General features: G+C 43.1%; 1 protein-coding gene across 1 annotated transcript in view; it reads left to right on the top strand.

Moving 5' to 3' along the window:
* The window catches only part of AHI1 (Abelson helper integration site 1), a 163,959-nt gene extending 141,199 nt beyond the window's left edge, over window positions 1-22,760 (top strand). The window contains 2 exon segments of the mRNA XM_067542267.1: window positions 14,857-14,936; window positions 20,917-22,760. Of these exon segments, the coding sequence (XP_067398368.1) occupies window positions 14,857-14,936; window positions 20,917-21,139 (303 nt within the window). The 3' untranslated portion in view covers window positions 21,140-22,760.
* The last annotated feature ends 463 nt before the right edge of the window (window positions 22,761-23,223 follow it).

Raw genomic sequence — 23,223 nt, 5'->3', positions numbered from 1 at the left:
TCTAATATAGGAGTAGGAGACTCACGGAACGGGGACACTCTCCTGCGAAGAAGGCTAAGGGGGACCTGGCGAGACCTGCGTCAGGCCGCCAACCCTCCCCGCCTCAGAAGGATCCCTCACCCCTGCAAGCGTTGACTCCGGCACCGGCCCCTCCACCGACTCAGGGTAGTGGGAGAGGCCCTCATCGCTTAGTGGTGCTGTTGACTCCAGAGGCCTTCCAATCGACGAAGGACCTCCCGGCACTGCCAGTACCGCAGATGACGAAGGATGCCACACCGCAATTTGTCATCAGCGCCTAGGGGCAGCCTATTGAGGGACAGATCTACTTGACAGTCCACGTCACAGAAGCACCATTCACTGGTGGGAGGCGGGCCCCAGAGTTGAGATCACACTCCCTGGGTCAGGACACTGCCAGATGAGGCTCCCACCACCATTCTCCAGAGGACCAGCAGTGAGCGGAGCGCTGTCATGGAGTCATAGAGCGACGCAGGTCGCCGGACTCATGGCGCATTTCCTCAGCACCACAACCCCGCTCACCTAGTCCATACAGGAAGCCCAAGGACAAGAGCTGGTCCTGTCACACCCAGCATTCGGGCTCCTCATGCCGCTCACCAGTGCATCAACAACGTGCTCTGCATGGCAACGCAGGGTATTCAGAGATGGCACCACCCTGACCGTCGGGTTGCAGCACTTTATCCTTGGACAGCGAAGAAGTTGTTCAGACTAGGCAAGCCCCAGCTCCGGTGCCCAGTTTCCCCACGATGCCAGCAATGGGCACGTGGCCGCAAGTTCAATGGCCTGGACTGTGGCTGTACTGGTGGGGGTTTCCCTCTGGGATTCCATAGGCTGGTTCTGTGAGAGGAACATTGGTAGCGCAGTCCTCCATTCCTCCGAGCGCTGCACTGCACCTGGATATGGACTCGAATCATGAAAATTAACGCGCCTTGGGCCCTGTGGGTTCCTCCCCACCTAGAACAGAGGCCCCTCCCCCAGTTCAGATACCAGCCTCTTCCTCATCATTGCCGGACGAGGTGGTCGCAGGATGTGGTGCCAATGGACGACTTTAAGTCACACCAGGGCTTATTGAAAAGGGTCGCCTCCATCTTGGGCCTCAAGATAGAGGAGCTGGATGAGCCAGTTGACGAACTTTCTGGAATATTGGCCTCATCAGTAGTAGTAGTAGAGTGGCCCTCCCAGTGCATGAGGAGGCTGTTAAACTGGCCAAGGCTCTGTGGCAAACCCTGGCCTTCCTGCACCCCACTTCTAAGAGGGCAGAAAGAAAATATTATGTACCGGCAAAGTGGTTTGAATATATCTATACCCACCCTGTGTTGGGATCCCTGGTCGTCACAGCCGCCAATGAAAGGGACAGACACGGGAAAGTCAGCTCGCGACCCCTAAACATAAAGATGCCAAGAGACTCAACTTGTTCGGTCAAAAAATTTATTCCATGGCCAGCCTGCAGCTACGAGTGGCAAACCAACAGATGCTGTTCTGTAGATACCACTTTAATATCTGGCAGTCTCTGGACAAGTTTGCGGACTCATTGTCCCCCTCCTCCAAACAGGAATTAGAGGTCATCTTAGAAGAGGGGAGATTGGTAGCCAGGGCATCCCTGCAAGCGACTTCCGACGCAGCGGACTCTGCAGCCAGGATGATGGCCTTCAGCGATATCAATGAGGCAGGCGTCATGGCTCCATTCCTCAGGTCTCCCATCAGAGATCCAGCAGTCTATCCAGGACCTCCCTTTCGATGGCGCAGCCCTCTTTGCTGAGCAGACAGACTCCAAACTGCATGGCATGAAGGACTCAAGGGCTCCTTTGAAGTCCCTCGGCCTTTATACACCTTCTTCTTCTAGGAGGCACTTCAAGCCCCATCATGAGCAGCGATCTGGGGTGCACCCCCTCAGAGACTCCTACAAGAAGAAAAAGAAAGCTTACAAGAGGCACCAGAGCCATTTGTCATCTGCCAGTCCTTGACTGGGCTCTAGCCACCATAACTGAGGGAGAAAGCAGGCCTTTTGAAGCTGCATCCAAGAACAACCTACCAGTTCTACCCATGGATCCAGCCCCCCTTCTGTTTTCTTCTCATTTAGCTCATTTCTTCCCAGCTTGGGCTACCATAGCATCAGACAAATGGTTGTTCAGCACAGTAGCTATTGGTTATACCCTCCAGTTTGCCTCACTCCCGCCTTCCCACCCACCCTCCCCCCCATCCCTCTTCAGTGACCCCTTTCACGAGCAACTCCTCAAATAGGAGGTGTAAGCACTCTTGCAGGTGGGTGCAGTGGAAGAGGTTCCCAGATACCTACTGGGTCAAGGTTTTTACTCCCATTACTTCTTGATTCCAAAGGCAAAGGGAGGGCTGAGGCCTATTCTGGACTTAAGACGCCTCAACAAGTATCTCAGAAAACTGAAATTTCTCATGGTCTCCCTAGCCACCATCATTCCCTCTTTGGATCCTGGCAACTGGTATGCCATTCTCGATTTAAAGCATTCCTACTTTCACATTGCCATCTTCCCTGATCACAGGAGGTTCCTGAGGTTTATGGTAGGCGACCGCCATTACCAGTTTGTGGTGCTCCCTTTTGGCCTCTCAACCAAGTGCATGTCAGTGGTAGTGGCGTACCTCAGGAGGGGAGGAGTGCAGGTGTTCCCCTACCTGGAGGACTGGCTCATCAGGGTAGGTCACGGTCTCAGGTTCAGGGCAACATCACAATCACCCAAAGCGTTTATCAGGCACTGGGCCTCCTAATAAACTAACAGGAATCGGTATTAGTCCCTGTACAAAGAATAGAATTTATCGAAGCAATGCTGGACTTATCCAGGGCCAGAGCATTCCTTCCAGAGGAAAGATTCGGGGCAATGACAGATATTATAACCCGCATTCTGACTCATCCCCTCACAACAGCGAGGATGTGCCTCATGGCAGCCTGTACCTACGTGGTTCCCCAGGCCAGACTGCACTTCAGACCCCTCCAGATGTGATTGGCATCAGTGTATTCTCCAATCTGGCACCACCTAGACAGGATACTCACAGTCCCTCCAAAAATACTTATCTCCCTGGTATGGTGGATGAATCAGGGTTACGTCCTCTTGGGAATGCCCTACAAAGCACCACAGCCATCAGTAACACTGATTTCTGATGCCTCGGACCTGGGATGGGGAGCTCACATTGGTTCCCTGAAGACCCATGGCACATGGGCTTCAGAGGAGCTGGGGTTACACATCAATATCAAAGAACTCAGGGCAACTCATCTAGCCTGTGCCGTTTTTCTACCACATTTTGCCAACTAGGTGGTACAGATTCTCACGGACAATATGACCTCCGTGTATTATATCAACAGACAAGGGAGAGCCCGATCCCCTGCCCTATGCAAAGAGGCCATGCACTTGTGGACTTTTGCATCAGTCACAATATTCACCCAATAGCAGTTCATCTCGATGGGGTCAATAACTGTTTGACAGACTGTCTCAGCAGGTTCTTCTGCTCTCACTACGAGTGATCCCTCCATCCAGAGGTGGCGGCTCACATCTTCCAAAGGTGGGGCAATCCCCAAGTTCACTTCCTTGCCAGAAGGGCCAACAGGAAGTTCCGTTGCTTCTGTTCCCATCAGGGTCTCAGTGCAGACTCTATCACCACCAACTTTCTCCTCTCCTGGTTGGGGAGCCTCCTGTGCGCCTTCCCTCCAATGCCTTTGATCCACAAAGTTCTCCTTAAAGTGAAGAGAGACAAAGCTCAGGTCATCCTTGTAGTGTCAGCGTGGCCCTGTCAACATTGGTTCGGGATGCTGGTAGACATGGCGGGACCCAGGCATTAGACCCTGTTGCTGTGACCGGACCTTCTGTCCGAAGATTAAGGTCGCCTGCTCCTCCAGAACTGGCCTTCCTCCACCTGACGGCTTGGATGCTCCATGGCTGAGCTAGGAGGAGCAGGCCTGCTCAACCCAGGTTCAGCGCATGCTCCTGGAGAGCAGGAAGCCATCGACCAAATCGGCCTATAGGGCTATAAGGCTAAGCCTATAGGGCTTCATCTGCTGAGCAACCAAACATGGCATGTCCCTGACAGAGGCATTGATCCCAACAATCTTGGAGTACCTGCTCCATCTGAAACCAGAGGGATTGGGCATCTCATCAGCAAAGGTCCATATGGCAGCCATATCTGCTTTCCTCCCCTTGGTGGGAGGTAGAATGGTCTTTTCACATGAAATGACAACTAGGTTTCTCAAAGGACTAGAAAACCGTTTCCCGCCAATAAGGGACCCTTCCGCTCAGTGGTATTTGAATTTGGTCCTATCCAGGCTCACCGGACCACCTTTCAAACCCATGGCCTTGTGCTTCCTCACTTACTTGTCCTGGAAGGTTGCTTTCCTGGTCGCTATCATGTCTGCCAGGCAAGTGTCAGAGATCAGGGCATTAACATCAGAACCACCTAACACAGTGTTTTATAAGGACAAGGTCTAGCTACTCTTGCACCCAGCTTTTTTGCCTAACGTGGTCTCCCATTTTCACCTGAATCAGGAGATTTTCCTACCTGTCTTTTGCCTCAAACTGCACAGCTCCAGTGAAGAGAGGCATCTGCACTCTCTTGATGTGAGAAGGACCCTGTCATTTTACATCGACAGGATGTAGCCCTTCCATCATTCTACACAGCTATTCGTGGCAGTTGCAGACCAGATGAAGGGTCTACCTGTTTTCTCGCAGCGTCTTTCAAAGTGGATCACAGCCTGCATCTGAGCCTGTTATGAAAATGCTGGAGTTGTGTCTCTGGTGTCCTTGACAGCCCACTCAACGAGAGCGCAGGTGTCATCTGCGGCCTTCCAAGCACATGTCCCCATGCTGGACATCTTAAGGGCAGCTACCTGGTCATCAGTACATACCTTCACGTTCCATTATGCCTTGATGCAGCAAGCGCGGAACGATGCTGGCTTCGGTACAGCGGTGCTTCAAATGTCACGTCCACGAACTCCTGCCCGCCTCCAGGGACACCTAAGTTGCTGGTGAGTCACCTAAGTTGGGAATGGACATGAGCAAGCACTTGAAGAAGAAAGAATGGTTACTTTTACCTGCAACTGTTGTTCTTCGAAATGTGTTGCTCATGTCCATTCCACACCCGCTCAGTCAGAGTTCAAGCAAGAAGGAACTGAGAGGGAGGGGGAGCTGGCAGCGCCTATATGCAGGCACATGTGCATGCCACTGCAGGGGGCGCTAGAGCCAGCTTGTACAGGTACCACTAAGGGGACAAGTTTACAAGTACCGCTAAAATAAGAGTTATAAGGGTGATTGTTCTTTGATATTTTTAAGTCCTAACTGACTGATAAGTGCACCTTAAAAAAAAATAGATGAAGATTAATGTGGTTTGGGTCACAAAGGATTCCACATATGGCTAAATCCTTAAAAAAAAAAAAAAAAAAAAAAAAAAAAATAGAACTGAGATGGTTTGGTTGCTGGCAAGAGACAATTTAAATGTATTACAATAACTAATCTGAGCCTTAGAATTTTATAATAGACTAATCCAATCACATCAGTGGCAAAGTATTTTACTTTTTAGAGAGTACTTTGAGTCCTGCAAATACAGACCATTTTTTTCAGTATAAGATCCACTTGTGTTTTTTGGGGGGTATCATCACTTTCTACCATTCACTTTGTATACATAATATAATAACTTCATGCAAAATTTCGTTCTCCTGCCTTTTGAATTACTTAACTCCTCAGCCACAAAATTAGCTCATATTCATCTTTAATTACAACATACATCTAAACTGTCAATATAAAATCCTTTCAGAATCTTCATGGTGTACAATTACAGGGCTCTTTTTATCCAACAAAGTTTAAAATTTAGTTAGGAGCCCCTTTTGTTATAAGCACTTGTGAACTTGCTCTGTTCTTGGGCATGGGGAGAGGCGGTACTAACCGTTCTCTAAATTCATTTTAGTGCTATTCTGAAAGTTATATATGAGGTTGACCAGAGCCTAGGATAAGCACTCTTTATGTTTATAAATCTAAATAAACAAAAATAAATAATACTCTTCCCCTCCCCACCACCAGAAGTGGCTATTGCCATCAACTCTCTATGGCCTCCGTCTTGCAACTGAGTCCATGTGGACTAACCCCTGAATCCTTGGGGCTCTTCATGTTGTAGGGGTCCATCTTCCTGGATCCATTTGCAGGGTATGGTTTAGTGTATCAGGACTCCAGATTGAAAGTGATTGGAAACATTATTCAAGAGTATTTCTACATATTATGTCTGGAGTTTTGCACTGGAGTCCATCAAAAATAGAATATAATCTTCCCTCCCTTGTGCCTTTTCTCAGCTAAACAAGGAACTACCTCCATGACTTCACTTCATAGCCCTTCTAACATTCATCTTTAAACAGAACAAAAGATTTGCAAGTTGATGAAAGTTGTACGTGCATTTTGAAGAGCCAAAGAAGAGGCTGAAGCCCCACTAATTGGTGTTATCTAATCAGATCAGAATGTGTTTCAATAATGCTTTAATGCAAGGTCCAGTTTTGTCCACTATGCTTAAAGTTCTGTTCTTCTAGAAGCAATGCCATCTCCTGAACTGACAGAGACAGTGCTTCCCTAGAATAAATCTGCAAAGCTGCTGTGTGGTCTTGCACACAAACTATCACTAGACATTATAGAATACATACACCTCAGCAAATGCAGTTCTTGACAGAATAGTTCCATTTCTTGTTCTTGGAAAAATAATCATAGTCTTTTCTGAAAGAAATGATACTAAAAACCCATCCAGAGAGAACAGACAATTTTGTTACCTGTAAACGGTATTTCTCTGGTGGACGAGATCAGACACTAACATATTCCATCTTTTGTTTTTGATCTGTTATGATGCTATCTGCAGATATTCAGTTATTTTGTCATTCTGAAATGTCTCTATTCAAAAGTAGCCACTGTTACCAACATTTTAATTTGCACTTTTCTAGCTAGATTATTCACTTGCTAAGCTTAAGTGGGGTGTGCCTTTCTCTCTCTACACTGGGGTTCTCAACTGTTTTCTAACTGCATCTGAGAACTGAGTTACAACAAACTAAGGCTACTTCATTCCCAACTTAGAGCAGCCACATAGGGATTTTATGTGCATTGACTTCACACCCTTAGTTGATTTGCCTTAAGTCTCATGAGTACCTCCATGTAGACATGGCCTTAATGTGTTCCATCTCATAATTCTTTCTGCTTGCATTCTACAATGCTATTTGAGTCACAGCAAGAAACTGCATCTGGTTTTGAATAGCAAGGGTGCTGTGAAAAGGTGCCACTTAAAGATCATGTGAAGCTGATAAGCACTCACTCTTAAGTGGTTGAGACCATGAAGTCCATGCAGCCTGATCTTCATCATCTCTAAGTCCCTCATCTTGTGAGGAGAGATGAAAGAGAAACAAAACTACTGCAGGACTTGGATGGCAGTAGCAACAGCAGGCAGGAACAGGCAGGCTTCTCCTTCCCTCCCCTTTGCTTGCATCTTGGGTCTTTGTAGCCTGTTATTGAACAGGGCTGAACTATTTTGTGGAGATTTTTCTGCAGACCTACAAGCAGATGAGAGATGACTTGGAGCTGTGACCCCAAGGCTGAAAGAAGCTAATGTAACCCATTTCATTCCAGTCAGGAGTGTCTTGCTTCCTTGCCTGTTGAATATAAATGCTATCGCATTCATAGCTGGAGAATCTAACAAGTGCTAACTTAGGGTTGGCACTAAACAAAACCTCATGCAAATGCTTTTCAGAAAAATATCTTTTACAAGGAACAAAAAAAACTGAGTTCCACATCTCCACTGTGTTTGGAGCCCTGTGCTTTACTAACCCTTCAAAACTGAGCTGATAGTGTCAGAAATATATATGCCAGGGTGAGTCTAATTTAAAAATATCCGTTGTCTATATAAGTAATTTGGGGCCATATTACGTCCCAAAAAGGGGGCAAGAAAATTCTATAGGATTCACCTTACAGAGTTCCCTGCCAATTATCCATTAAATGGGCAAGTGTTTGGAGGGGGCCTAGAATGGGGAGAAATAACGCAGAATTAACAAGAAGTGGTGGCATGGCCCTCCTCCCAACCTTGTCTCCAAAACTCATGAGAGCACTTTCTACATGAGGCATCTACATGCTTCTAGGCAGAATGACTATGTTGCCATGGAGAGACAAACTTCATCCCCTTCCAAGCAGGCCAGGAGGGACCTGCATGCAGAGGACCGCTCCCCCCACCCCACCCCCCACACACACTTAAATCTTTGGAAGATGAACTAGGCCACAATCTGCAAATCATAAATTTAAAACTGTAATTTAGGGCAGGAAGGGATGGTCTTACCATTGAGTATATGTTTGTGAGCCAGGTCCTATTATTGTCTGTGCTACGGGCTTTCTGTGTGACCTTAGGAAAGTAACTTACTTCTATTTCCTATGTGCATTATTGAGACAATAATACATTCCACAGAGGTGTTATAAGGCTAAATAGATGGTTAAGCATTTGAGATCCCTGAATGGAAGGTGTTATAGAAGTGCAAAATATTTATTTTTTATAATTATTCCATCATACTAGGCTAGGGGTGATCTTCATGTACCTCCTAGGGAACAAATGGCCATATCATTAAATTAAAAAGTAAATAAAAGGAAAACAAATATCCCTTTACAGTTGGCACTAATTTTGACGGTCCTGTTGGCAGTCTCTGTCAAAAGGCAAAGAATGAAATAGGCATGCAGGTTGAGGTGGGGCAGAATGAGGGAACTTGCTGTCTGTATCACATGCTATCTGTTCTGTGGATAGAAAAACTTCAGATACCTGTGTTAGCAATCTCACATCAAGAAAATCCCAGCCCCAACAATTGCAAATTAGCCATTTGATTCTTGGAATCTGGTTTGCTTTGGTCACTAATACTAAGTATGTTAGAATGCTGGACTCACTGAGTCTCAATTGACTTCAAGTTATGAAGGAAAAATACTTTTAATGGCCTATGAAGAATGAAGGTAGTCTTTCTCATAGTCAGGTCAGGTAGTACCACCTGTTATTAAAGTTGCCTAACATTTCCCAGTGAATTTAATAGGCAGCGGATTTAAAACAAACATAAGCAAGTACTTCATCACACAATGCACAGTCAACCTGTGGAATTCGTTGCCAGAGGCTGTTGTGAAGGCCAAAAGTATAACTGGGTCAAAAAAAGAGTTAGATAAGTTCATGGAGGGTAGGTCCAGCAATGGCTATTAACCAAGACGGTCAGGAACACAACCCCACGCGCTGGGTATTCGTAAACCTCTGACTGCTAGAAATTGGGACTAGACAATAAGGGATAGATTACTCAAAATTGCCCATTATTATTGAGTTTTTTATTTTTGTAGCCTCTCTAATGTCCCAGAGCATTTCACAGTCACTATCACAATCCTGGTCAGGTAGTTGGTAGTATATCTTTATTGCTATAGTCTTGTTATTCAAGCATGGAATTACTATCCATAGAGATTCTTTGGCACAGTTTGGTTCATTTAAGATTTTTATTTCATTTCACTCTATGCTTTCTTTCACATATAGCACCAGTCCCCCACCAATATAACCTATTCTGTCTTCCTTCCAATATATTTTGTACCCTGTTATTACTGTGCCCCACTGATTATCCTCATTACACCAAGTTTCTGTGTTGCCTACTCTATCAATATCCTCATTTAATACGAGGCACTCAAGTTCACTCATCTTAGAATTTAGACTTTTAGCATTTGTATATAAGCACTTTAAAAACTGCCACTTTTAGCTGTCTGCCATTATGTGATGTAATTGAATGGGACTCTTTTTCACTTGACTGTTTCTCATCAGATCCTACCCATATTTTATCCTCTTCAATTCTCTTCTCCTTAATAGGCTATAGAGAATCTCCATTCATAGATCTTCCCTTAAGGGATGTCCCCTAAGTGAGCACCATCCATCTTGTGCACTGATTGAGGCAGTGGTCCTGTTGAAAAAAAATAGTTCCTTGCTAAAATAGAAACTGCTTTAGTGATACTTTCCATTTAGAATTTCTGTGATTCTGTAAACACTCAACAAATCCAGGATCTCTTCACTGACAAGTGGGAGTATTTGAGTGCATTTGCATAGCCCATAATTATAATCTTAACTATCACTAGATTTATTTTCTTTGTATCACCAGCACAGAACCCTTTTAATTCCCCATGAATGACAGGGAGACTGCTTGCAGATTACTCAGCTTTTAAGTTTAACAAAAACGTGATTTTAATAATATGAAGAATACTGTATCAGACAGAGGTATGATAGAACATCACTGATCAACTGGAAAGACCCACTGTGGATTGGTGAAGTTTTATACTAATGAGTGCTGAGTTTGGAGAAAAGACATCAGCATTGTGGGCTAATTAAAATTAAACTATATATATATACATATATATATACATATATAATATATTTCAGGAAGCGACTGACCAGGAGGTGATGGGGGTGTTGCCACATTTCTTATGGAGAACTAGCTATTACCCTCATTAGTCGTGACTCTGGGAGAATCTCATTTGGCTATGCTTCATTCTGAAAAACTCAACAATCCATTTTTGGGCTAGGTTTGCATTTTGCTGCAGTGCAGTTTAATGAGGTTCCCCTGTCTAGTAAAGCCAGATGTTTGATTGCAGTATTAACAGAGTTAGGAGAGAGATTCCATTCTTAACGATTGTTGTCTGTATTATCCTTTTTTTGAAAATAGAGAAGATGAAAAGCCTTAATTTCTTTCATGTGGGAAACTCCGAGAGAATGACCTGGCCTAGCTCTGACTGCAAGAAAAGGAGTGTAAAAAAGAAAAAATAAACATCGGGAGGGTGTGAACACTGAAAAATGTGGTAATCACTCATAGTTACACTCCCTTTAACGCACTCCATTGTATATCGTTATCAGAGAGTGACAGTGTGTTTCCTTCTTTTGTGTACAGTCTCAAATTTTATATTATGTTAATGTAGATTTGTGTGTGAATTTAACCAAGGTTTTTTCTGTCATAACCAATACTCTTACACATTAATACACTCACTGACTGGATATGGTATTTTCTAACACTGTGATCCTGTCTGCACCAGCCAAAGAAACTATGTTGGAACCTCTTCAGAAGTCATGTGTCATGATGGCTCATGTTTGAACATGGCTCTTGTTAGTAATGTGCATACATGAATTCCCTGGCCATTAGGGGCTTGATCCTGTTGCCATTTAAGTCAGTAATAAAACTCTCTTTGACTTTGACGGAGCAGAATCAACCATAGGAGCAGGAGCTTACGCGACAGCTAATGCAGACTGGATTTGTTTACTTTGCTTTAATTAATGTTATTGGAAGCATGATCTAGTGATTTGATTAACATCCAGTACTGGGATCCAGATCTGGGTTGTATTTCTAGCTCTGCCACAGACTTACTGTGAGGCAAGTCATTTAACATCCGTGCCTCAGTTTGCCCAGCTTCAAAATATGGATGATGATGCTTGACTGTAGAATTGTGAGGCTTAATTCATTAACGTTTGTGATGGAGTTTGAAACTGTTGATGGAAAGTTTTATTATCCCTGTTGATAAAATGTGTGAATGACTCAAAGATTGGCAAGTGATAAACAGTGGTGAGGACAGTACAGTCATAAAGAGTTATTTAGATCATTTGGTAACTGGTCCCATTCAAACAAAATGTGTTTTAATACAGTCAGATTCAGTTATACATCTAAACACAAGGAATGCAGGCCAGAGCTATAGAATGGGGAAATGTACGTTAGAAAGCAGTGACTCTGAAAAGATCTAAGAGTCATAGAGGACAAGCAACTCAACATGATCTTCCAGTGTGATGCCATGGCAAAAAGAGCTAATATATAGGCCAATATATAAGCAGGGGAGTAGGAGTAGGGAGATGACTTTACCTCTGTATATGGCACTAGCGAGACTGATACTAGACTACCGTGTCCAGTTCTGGTATCCCACATTTCAGAAGATGTTAAAAAATTGGCAGTGGTGCAAAAAGACACGCATATGATTCAAGGGCTGGAGAAAATGCCTCTCAGTGAGAGACTAAGGAGCTCAATCTGTTTATTTTATCAGAAAGAAGACTGAGAAGTGACTTGATTACATTGTATAAGTACCATAAGTACCTACAGGGGGAGAAAATGTTGGCTACCAAAGGGCTCTTCAGTCAGGTGGAAAAAGGCATAACAAGAGCCAATGGCAAGCTGAAGCCAGACAAATTCAAATTAGAAGTAAAGCACCGATTTTTAGGTCTGAGTGTTGAAACAAATTACCAAGGGAAGGGGTGGATTCTCCATTTCTTAATGTCTTCAAATCAAGACTTGATGTCTTTCTAGAAGACATGCTTTAGCCAAACACAAGTTATTGGGCTCACTACAGAGTGACATTTAAAGGCCTGTGATATTCGATAGGTCAGACTGTATGATACAAAGTTCTCTTCTTGCCTTAAATGCTATGAAATTATCGAAGAGCAAAGCCTTATTATTATTTCATTTTATAATAGGGAAGCTAACCTAACTTTATAATAAGATCATATTACCTTGAAGGCAATATTTGTTTTCTCTTATTTGTTTAGATTAGAGAAGGCATGCCCATGATATACCTCACCCATTAGGCCATACAAACTTTAGTCACCAATTGGCAGACTATCAAAAATGGTCATTTTTTTCTTGACATCTCTCCCAGAAGGTGCTTGCTGCCTTTTGAGAGTGCTATTTCCAGTAGTTACATCAGCTACTCAGGAGGATCTGAAGGGACTTTTTATTCCCAATACTATTAGTGGTTCTTGAGAGAGGATTTCAAAGAGAATAATGGCAGAGGATATGGTACCTGGCTATTTGTTGGAGTAGTGAGGGTTGAGTATGAGAGTACTGAAATAAATGTGTGATTTATGAGCAGATAAGAGTACCTCTATAGTTGGCGTAGCTGGGTCCATCTCTAGTGTAAATCAGTAGGGTGAATTTAAGAAATAGAGCTGTTTGAAATGTCCAAAACAAAACCCATAGGGTTTTGCTTAGTTTCGATTTGAACCCAAAACTTAACTTAGTTTTGTTAAAAGTTCATAAACTTGGTCCAAGTTTTGTGGGTTGCATTCACTTTAAGTTCATACTTCTTATCAGCTACCTGGAAAAATTTACTAGCTTTAGAAAATACCAGGTTTTCAACTCAATCCCTTGCCTTCCTTCAGGCTCCAGTGTCTGAAAATCTCCATGGGGAGCACTACCCAATTTTCAGAAAATCACCTGTTAGGCCTGTTATCTTTCTGCCCATCCACTTCAGAATCAGAAAGATTTGTCTAGGGTGCAGAGCCCTTTCAATCTGCTGCAGAGAGACAAGAACGCTTCCTCTTGTAGCATTGTGGTGTTATGCATGGAACAAGAGATGCCCCAAACTTCTTTGTGTGGTTTTTGTAGCCAAGTGTGTAAGGTACTGTGGAGCTCCTTAGACCTAAATATGTCTGCACTGCAATCATTATTGCAGCTGAAGTAGACATACCACGCTAGCTTTAATGTGTACAACCCCACCTGGAACCCTGGGTTGCTAACCTGTGCTAGGCTCCATGCCATTGCATCTTCATTGCTATGTTTAACTGTGCTAGCTAGATTCAAGCTAGGGAGGGTATGCCTACCCAAGCTGCAATCACACCTCTGATTGCCATGTGGATTTACCCCAAGTATACATCATACTGCAGCTAGAAGTGGTAATTCCCAGCTCAGGTATACATACATGTGCTAGCTAAAAATAACAGTATGGCTGTGGTGGTTTGAGCTAGCTGCTCAAGTACCATCTGAAATCCTGGGTACATACTCACGTGGCTAGCCTGAGCTGCTGCCCATGCTGCCATGGCCATGCTGCTATTTGTTGCACACGAACTTGATCAGAACTAGCGTGTGTACGAATTTGATCAGAACTAGCGTGTGTACATCTGCCAGAGCTGGGACTAACACCTCCCAGCTGTGGTGTATGCATATCCTAAGGCTTAGTACTTAAGTTGTAGGAGTAAGTGCTGCATGATGAGAGGTACGTGTTGCATTCCAGGACAGCTTTTCTGAGTAAGATCTGGGGAGAGCGAGTGAGGCAGTAGGCTTTCCAGTTGTGCCCTTTGTTCCTTGAAAATTCAACAGTCAAGAATGGCCACCTGATGCCCCTGAAGACTCCAGGAGGAAGAGCAGGCAGTAGAGCCTTCTGTCCTGGAAGACATCAGACCTTGGGCAGAGGAAGTTGCAGCCCATTGAGCCATTCCTTCCCACTCCTGAAAGGAATTTTTGTGGTAAAGGCGTGTCCCAATCCTATTAGGATTAGAGAGGCTTTATGGACATGGAGTGCAAACTGGGCTGATCCTCACTGGTTTCATAGGACACTAGAAAATTGTGCATGAATTCACTTTGGGTTTTGAGTCTGTATGAACCCTAAACTCCAAACGAATCTGAAGAGATTTGAACCACTTTGAACAAAATCCTCAAGTCTAGGTTAACGAAACCCCAATGAAGTGAAGCAGGCAGCTTTGTGCATTAGTTAAGGCTGTGATGGGGTGACTCCTCAGCATTCTTTAGTTACTAATTCAATAGCTAAAATAAACCTAATCCCTTACAGTCTGTGTGTGTTTTAAGATTCATTCAAGCAAAGATTCATAACCCGTTGTTTTTGCCACACACCTGAAAACTGTCTTTGTTTGCAAAGAGTTGTTAAAGCAGGGAACTGTTTCCTTGTTTTTAACCACATAGGAGTGAAGACTTCATGGCTGATAGACATTCTTTTTTCAGACTGGGTATATTCTCTCCTTATTCAGGAAGCTGGTGGGTTTTCAATGTACATGTGTTAGCCCCATTGTCTTTCTTCTTTCTACCTTCCTGCTTGTTTTCTTTTGCAGATGTCAGCAGTCATCACCAAGTCAGGGAACCTGAAATTTATCTCAGAGCGTGACACAGATATAGACTCACCTGCGACACAGTAAGCGATTGGCAGTGTTACTTCTACAACTGCTCTTAGGAAACTGAGATATTGTCGGTGGAGGGGTGGTTTTGTTCTTTTAAACGAGACAGCAAAACAAGAAGTTAAATTTAGTATAATTGGTCTAGAGAAGTGTTTAAGAAAAATAAAGTGAAAAGGAAATAATGGTTTGTTGTACTTTTTTGCATAGGTGTGTTACAGAGATACTGTAAGGAGTATAATGTAAGAGAATTGAGCTGTAATCCAGAGGTGCAGGATTGCCATGCCACATCCCTCAGCTCTTTTGATTAACCCATATTGTTATGAGCTGCCAACTGCTTTTTGCACCTTCTAAGAATTAATTAATGTAAATTGAATGAGTTTGTCACATGTAAAGAAGACAAACAAGCCAGCATCCCTCATTATTGCATTTGTATTTTAAGCATGTGTGCGCGCGCGTGCACATATATGTATCTATATAATGTGTGAAACTTTGAAATAAATAAGATCTAAATATTTTGACAAAACATTTTATGGGGATGCTTACATTCTTGCTTTTCCATGTCATCTTCAGCTATCCTAACCCTTATTTGAATTATTTGCATTCATTTATTTTTGAAAAATGCCTAGAAAATACTTCCATTGCTTGTCATTAACTGTGTTAGCTGATACATAAAAGCAAACCCCCCACTGAAATGGAGAGCTGATCATATAATAATCTATGCTTGAATATTAGAGATGGTTTTATATCTCTAATTTTAACCACGTCTTGAAATCCTCATTGTTCCATCTCTGTGTGTAGATTCAGAAATAAATGGTGAAGAGAAAGTTTGCTTAACACTCATGTGCCATGAGAAAGGGGCTGTAAAACTGCACCATGACACAATGTGAGGTTGACTTTTGAGCATAACTGTATTAATAGGATTTTCTTCAAGAAAAAAATGCATGGTTAGAAGAAGTACACAGAGACTTGGTACAGTCCTTTAAAGATAAGACTCGGGCTACAGTGTGATAGGATTGCATTGTTTAAACTTCAGCAAAGGTGGGTTGGTTTGTTTGTTTTTTTAAGTGTCTTCTGAAGAGTGTAGGACCATGGATTTATAAAATATGGAATTTACAAAGATACGATCAGATTCAGGATTTGGGGGGTATTACTAGGTATATAATGGTCTTCATTGAAATGAGAAGTAAGTGTGTCATGAGAGTAGGTCACACTGGCATTCTGGTTCAAATGCTGGATTGTATCAAGGAAATGAAGAGCCTAAGAACCCTTTCAGCTGCCGTTCAGAAAGATGCTGGATGCCTGAGTGAGTCAATGGAATTTAAATTCTAACAGTCTCTCTTCTTACGCAGCGGGGAGTAGGAGTGACACAGAGATGCCACTCTAAACATGAGAGGGACTGAAGGGTGTGCCTCATGTCATCACTGCCCTGTTTGGGCAGGCAGCAGTGCTACAGAGAGGTTTAGTTCTCAGTCTTTGAGTATGCTGAGGTAGTTTGAACTTGACAATAGGAGCGGGAGAGACACTCCTGCTCAAAGTCTGCTGCTCTGCCCTGTCAGGAAGGAGCTAATTTAGAAGGAAAGGGGATTAAATTGAAAGATAGACAGGGAAGTTTTTTACTGGGCTCCTTTCTCAGGGACATTTTAGGTTTTTCAAACCTTTCGTTTTCTTCCTGCTGTTTTGCCTTGTCTGACATCATGGGGAGACCTGCTTTTGAGCCTAAAACAATATTCTTCTCAAATTCCTCTGCAACCTTGAAAGAAATGTTGAAAGAAAGAAATCTTGAAAGAAAGGAGCCAGTTATCTGTGCAAACGAAGCAGCAGAGAAAGAGATTGTGAAGTTAATCCACGCAAAAAATCCATGTAGATAAGGGTTCAGTCATGAGAGATAAAAACATAGGAAGAGTTTTAAGCAGGATTCAGGAGATCGATCTGTGTGTCAGAGTTCTTGAAAATACATTATCTGGACTGGATGTTAAGATTCATGATCTCTGAAGACAGGAAGTGCCGTGCCTTATGGAGAAAGTATGAGGCGATAACATCCTTCATGCATTTCTAATTGTTCTTCAAGTAGCCTCTACACATTCCCACTCGTGGGATGCGCTGGTGGTGCAGCTCCTGATAGTGGAACGTTACATAGCAGTGTCTGCCAGAGCGCTCTCATGCCCACTCCTGCCACTAACCTCACTGTTCCTGACTGTTCTGAGAAGGAGGCTTTAAAAAGGGGGCAGGACACTCCAGCCACCTCAGTTCCTTCCAAACACAGCAGCAGGAAGACCAGGAACTTCTCCAGATTGATCCATCCTCTTTGAAGACTGGGTACATTAGTTAGATTTCTTAGTTAGGATTAATATTAGAAATTTTATTGGTTTTCTTTCTTAAAAATATTTATTTTATTAGTTTTAATTAGTTCCCACAGCTCGGTTCGGGCTTCTACAGCAGAGGAAGAGACCAGGATTTAAGAGTTGTGGTATTCCCACTTTGGATACCCATACCAGGTGTCTGGTGCTTGGGGAAAGGAATGCTCTCCTGCATGTTGCTCAGTCTGCAGCATCTTCATCCCAAAAGCTCACAAGGAGTGTCAGAACCAGCACCAAGTCTTGGTACTTCAGGAGGTGCTAGCAGTCACACCCTACCCACCTCTGTGAGTATTGAGAGGTCCATGTCAGCCCTTAGCCCCACAGGGAATAAAAAACTCAAGATCCTGCTGAAGGTGCTGTCCTCTGCTCCTGGAGTGAAAGCAAAACCTTTGGTACCAAAAGATCATAAATCATCAGATCCCAGTTTGAGACTTAATGGAACACCATATGTGTCAACCTCTGTTAGCAGAGCCAGTCCTAGTGGGAGCACCCCTTCGCATCCAGCACCTCTACTCCAGATAAGATCATCGTGTGAGATATGACTCCTGTTAGCAGGTAAAGCACTGTTCCAGATCCCTCTTGGATCTCTCAGGTCAGTTATGAAAACACCCTGGGGCAAAGGGTAAGGCCATGGCACAGTGCAAATGCCTAAAGAACTGTCATGCACCTAATGCAAGAACCATATCAGTTCTGGCTCCTTAGTACCATCAACATTTACTATAATGGTAGTTGCCCAAACACGTCACCCAGATCCACAATTACAATCTGATCCTAAGGTTGCACAGATCCCTATATCCCCTCGGTAGGGTAATGGGGGAAGAGAAGAAAATGCAAAAGATCACAGGGCAGATTCAGATTCCCCCAGACCTTTCATTCCCTCCCATTAGAACACCTATGGGATCACCTGGGAGGTTTTTCCTCTCTTTTCAATATTCTAAGGCCTCTAGTTTCCCCTTTACTTACTGCCTAATATCAGAGATCAGATCCTTAATTTAACATTGAATTAGATTGTTACAGACAGGTTAATTTACCATTTCTGTTCTCAAGAAAGCATATCAGGGCAAATGCTGCTTAACTGCTCTACACAGTTCACATAGACACAGACCATGCATGCCCTTACCCCAGTAGGTATTATGATAGAGAACCTGATACAACATATTGACAGGATTGGCAATTCCCTCCTTGTGCCAGATAACCTTACTGGTCCTCACCTAGGTGTTATGGTGATGTTGAACACAACTCGTCCTTACAGGGATCAATCCTCTCCTAGAGGTGAGGGGAAGCTTCATTCATTGGATCTGCTGCTCCCAGATCAGTCTCAATCACTGGGCTATAGAGACCATTTCTTGTCAGTAGTCCCAGAAATACTTTCAGAGGAAGGAAGAATCAGTGGGACCCATGGAATTCCTGACGATGAAACCTCTCCTGAGGATAAAGTAGAAGTTGCTTTAACATCTTTCCCATGAGAAGAAGCCATTCATTTTCATGAACTAGTGGTCAGAATGGCTTCAACTTCAGCTCTCAATTGTAGGAACATGAAGATATGCTACATGGATCTCGATACACATATTTACAAAACATTATGCAGTAGACCTAGCCTCCCATTCAGATGCTCACTTTGGTAAATTTCAGTCATTATTTAATTAGGACTCCCTGTCCTATCTTCCTCACATGTCAGAACTGCTTATCAAATTATTCCATGAGTGGGAATGTACACAGGCCACTTGAAGAGAAAAAATGAAGGTCACTCACCTGAAACTGGAATTCTTAAAGATGGACTCTGCACATTCACACTCCCTGCCCACCTTCCTGTTTTTCCCAAGCTCCTAATGTAATCTTGGAACTGACGAAGAAGTGGTGGAAAGAGCTATGGTGGCCAGAGTGCCATGCCCCTTTTATAGTCTCCCTCTCAGAATGTTGAGGATCAGGGAAGGAGGGGGCATGAGGGAGCTCCAACAGGCGCTGCTGTCAAACATGCTGTGCTCGGAGCTGTACTGCCGCCACATCCCAGGGGTGTGAATGTGCATAGTCCATCTCAAAAGGACTCCATCTACAGGTGAATGACCTTCATTTCTTTAGCAAGACTGCCATTTGAAGGTCTTGCATATGAATGCTTATTGCACTAGAGCAGTATCACCAACATCAACTATTGTTCTGCCTTGCAACTCCATGAAGCTCATTACAAGCTTTGGATTTCAGTCATCCGAGCTTATTATTTATTCATGTTTATTGTGGTAGCACTTTGGAGTCCCAGTCATGGACCCAGACCTCCTAGTGCTAAACACTGTGCAAACACAGATAAAAAAGATGGCCCCTGACCAAAGAGCTTACAATCTAAGATATGTCATAGGCGCCAACTCCGTGCGTGTTCCAGAATTGCTGACCACCCCCACCGAGAAAAAATAGAGGGTGCTCAGCATCTGAGCCACAGCATGGGCAGCAGGTGTATGAGGCTTGGGGAGGCTAAGTCTCCCCACATGAGGCAAGAAGTGCCAGATGCGGTGCACCTCCCTTTGGAGGCGTGCCCTCCTGCCACCTTTGGAGCACCGCCGCTAGAAGTTCCTGAGAAGTGGGTGGGCCACCAACATGTGGACCGTGGCCCCACCCACCTTCCATGCCGAGGTCTCACTCCTGCCTCTTCTCCCCAAGGCCCCACCCTCGCTTTGCCCCTTTCCCTGCAACCCCCCCCCCCCACCACCTGCCACTTGCTTTTCTCTGTCCCTTCTCCCTCCCTCCCCCCAGTCGCTCGCCCTTAAGGCAAAAGGGGCCAGAAAGGAGCAAGCAATGGGCAGGTGAGCTCCTCGGGCAATGGGGGCAGAGAGGAGCACCCACCGGCAAAAACAAAAGTCAGCACCTGTGAGCTATGTAATTATTTAAGTAAGATTACATCAATTTCTGCCCAGAACAGAGGGCCCTGACTTTGCCTTGATGAGGGTTGCAACACCATAATGCACTCAAATGCCGGCTCCCGTTGGAGGTCTGTAGAGGGCCAGCACAATCCCATTATCGGGTGGCAGCAGTTGGGGAGGGTACATAAGGAAACTGGCTTGAAGCATGGTGTTTGGTGCTTATATGAAGTGCCCAATACATTAGTTAAAATGAAAGCAGCTTACATTTCTATGAATACATCCCAGTTCAGATACTTTAAATGATCAATTGAGTTATTCCACTTTGCATGATTTTCCTAGAGTGGATGAATTAATAAATAAACTAAGAATCTCTTTGACTGGAATATTGTGGAAATTGAAGTTGGAGGATGAAAAATATTTTGTAATGGCATTTCGGGGGGCACAGAGGAGGGTTGATAATTTTACACTTTTAAAATAATTAAATTTATTGATTACTCAAGGCTCTAGTTGGTTTTAAAAACCACGGGCAGCTGTCATCAAACAGGACTGTTAGAACATACGTTGCAAAGCAAACCAATGGATTTGGAATAGAGACTGCCATACTTGGTTGTAGTGCTTTTGTCTGTTTTGTTTCTGTAGTAGCACAGTAGAACTTACAGCTGTTTCATCACTATATTCAAGGGGGAAAGGCAGACAATTGTTTTATCATGTCAGCTGTGGGTGGAAAATGCTCGGAAGTTTAATTAATTCTATAGGTTTCTTATCCTCTTTCTCTCCCCATCCCCCAATAGAGGTACAAAGAAGAAGAAAAGGATAGTGAAGAATGATACAACAGAAAATCAGCCAAATGTAATGGCTCTTGACATCCCTGCATTATCAATTACCACTAACAGTGTTGAAGAGGAACCTAGAACCCATGGTGTGGAACTGAAGAAGAAGAAAAGAGCAGTGAAAAACTCACATGCAGGTGGAAAGACAAATGTTGCCTTTGAGCCTGACTGTTATGAAGTATAGTCATCATTTAACTCCAGATATTGGCATCACATTCAGAATATTATATGCAAAAACTGGATTTGAATGGGATTTGTGCTGAAATGATGATCTCACTTTCAGGATTAAAAAAAAACACTTGAAAACCAAAACATTAAACATAGACAAACCCACAAAATTCCCGCATGGCCAATCAAGACATGCCATGTAGTGTAGAACTTAATTCTGCAAGGAACCAGACACCTCCAGCTCTTACCGAGGTTAATGAAACATGAGTATCCAGCACTTTACAGGATTGGGCTTCTAGACAGTTAAAGCCTGAAGTTTGACTTTCATATTTCTCAAGAGCAGCATGTACAGATGCATTTTAAAATAATCTAGACTCTGATTCTGCAGTCTTTCTCATGCTGAATAAAATTTTACTTGTTGGAAAGATTCCTATTGACTTCAATGGGCTTTGTTTGTATCCGGACCACATTTGAATAGTCCCACTGAAATCATCATGAGCAAAAGTGGTAGAGTGAAGTCCAAAATTGTTAGTACTCTGTGACCTAAAATGAAACAAGCTTGACCAGGACAGAAGGTTTTGTGTTAGCAGTTTTTGTTTTCTTGCAAATAAAAAGACTGACAGTATTCTGTATGTAGCATGTGACCACTCTGAAAGAATCTTGACATTACACAGGTCTTTATGAAAACACACACTTTTTATGTCTTGTTGAGTTTTCATTTTGGACTAGATTTTGCAACCCTTGTTCATATTGGTGAACACCTACCAATGCAAGAGAATTGACTTCAATGGAACTACTCACGAGTAAATCTCACCAAAATGAGTAGGGACTGGAAAATTCATATTTTTGGTACATTGATTTTTAAAATGAAGGGTTTTTATACATATATAAATGTGCATTAAAACTTTGTAACATTCAATTTTTGCTGAACTGATAGCATTGCCAAATGTATTTTATTTTGTTTTGAAGAAATGTTTCATATCAAAATGGGTAGTTTGTTATTTTATGCTGTGTGTAGTATTTATTTGCTTTATATGTTTAGTTTATTTTTTAAAATTAATAGTATTATGTTGTGAACCGTTATTAATTTTTCAATAACTTCTTACAATACTATCAAACATTTTACATTTGATATTAAATGAAATACTTTCCATCAGTTAATGCTGGTATTTTTTCTGACAGTGTCCAGTTTATTTTTACTCAGCTATGAAAATCTTTCCCCTCCACCTCTGAAGCAATAAATAACATAAAATTAGAAAACCCTTATTTAGTAGACAGGGCACTTGATTCCATTAAAAAAAGAAGTGAAAATAACAATGTTGGGCACTGATGTGTGAAATGCACCCAGATGCAAAGGACTAGTTGCCATATATTGTAGTATCGTCCCTGCACATGTTTTGAAGACATAAAAATCTGTAAACATGTTCCTGGTGCGTAAATCTCCCCAGGAAAAAAAAAATCCTTTATTCATGGAAATTGGTATGGGCTCTGTTTGCCCCAGGTGTGTATGTATGCAAATTACAGATTATCCTAAATGGGAGTTACATGTGTGCATTGGGGTGATAATGAACTCCTATGTGTCGTTTCCCTAGCCATATATTATTAAAGCATATTATTCCTGTGTAGTGAATCTGCTTAATGTTTTAGCCTGGCTTCTTGTCTAGCTGCTGTAGAAATACAGCTCAGCTGCTATTTCAGTGAGGTGTGTGGGATTTAATGTTTTATGAAAGGAAAATTTCACCATCATATGACTTTGAAATGTCACTGGTCACATTTAAAGATAAGGGCAGCGCTCGACATCAGGCTACACGTCAGGGAGAGCGAAGCAGTAGCCAAGAGCTGGGTGCTCATTTGGAAAGCATAGTAAAATGTTAATTTGGCATTGTGGATGCTGAAGATAAAAATAACACTTCAGATGCACACCAGAGAGAAAGGGTAGTTCTAATCAAAGGCACAGTACCTCCTTTCATGCTTGCGAACTAGGGCTCCAATTACGTTCACTGCTCTGAAGCTGAGCAGAGCTGCTTTGCCACACTTTCCAGATTGAGAGAGAAGAGGCAGAAGAAGTGTCTTCCAAGGCCTGGCTCCAAATAACAGAAA

This window comes from Emydura macquarii, unplaced genomic scaffold (genome assembly GCF_026122565.2).
Source record: "Emydura macquarii macquarii isolate MOO-44397 ecotype Brisbane River unplaced genomic scaffold, CSIRO-AGI_Emac_v2 contig_705, whole genome shotgun sequence".
Lineage (NCBI taxonomy): Eukaryota > Metazoa > Chordata > Testudines > Chelidae > Emydura > Emydura macquarii.
This window is presented reverse-complemented; position numbering and strand designations above follow the sequence as displayed.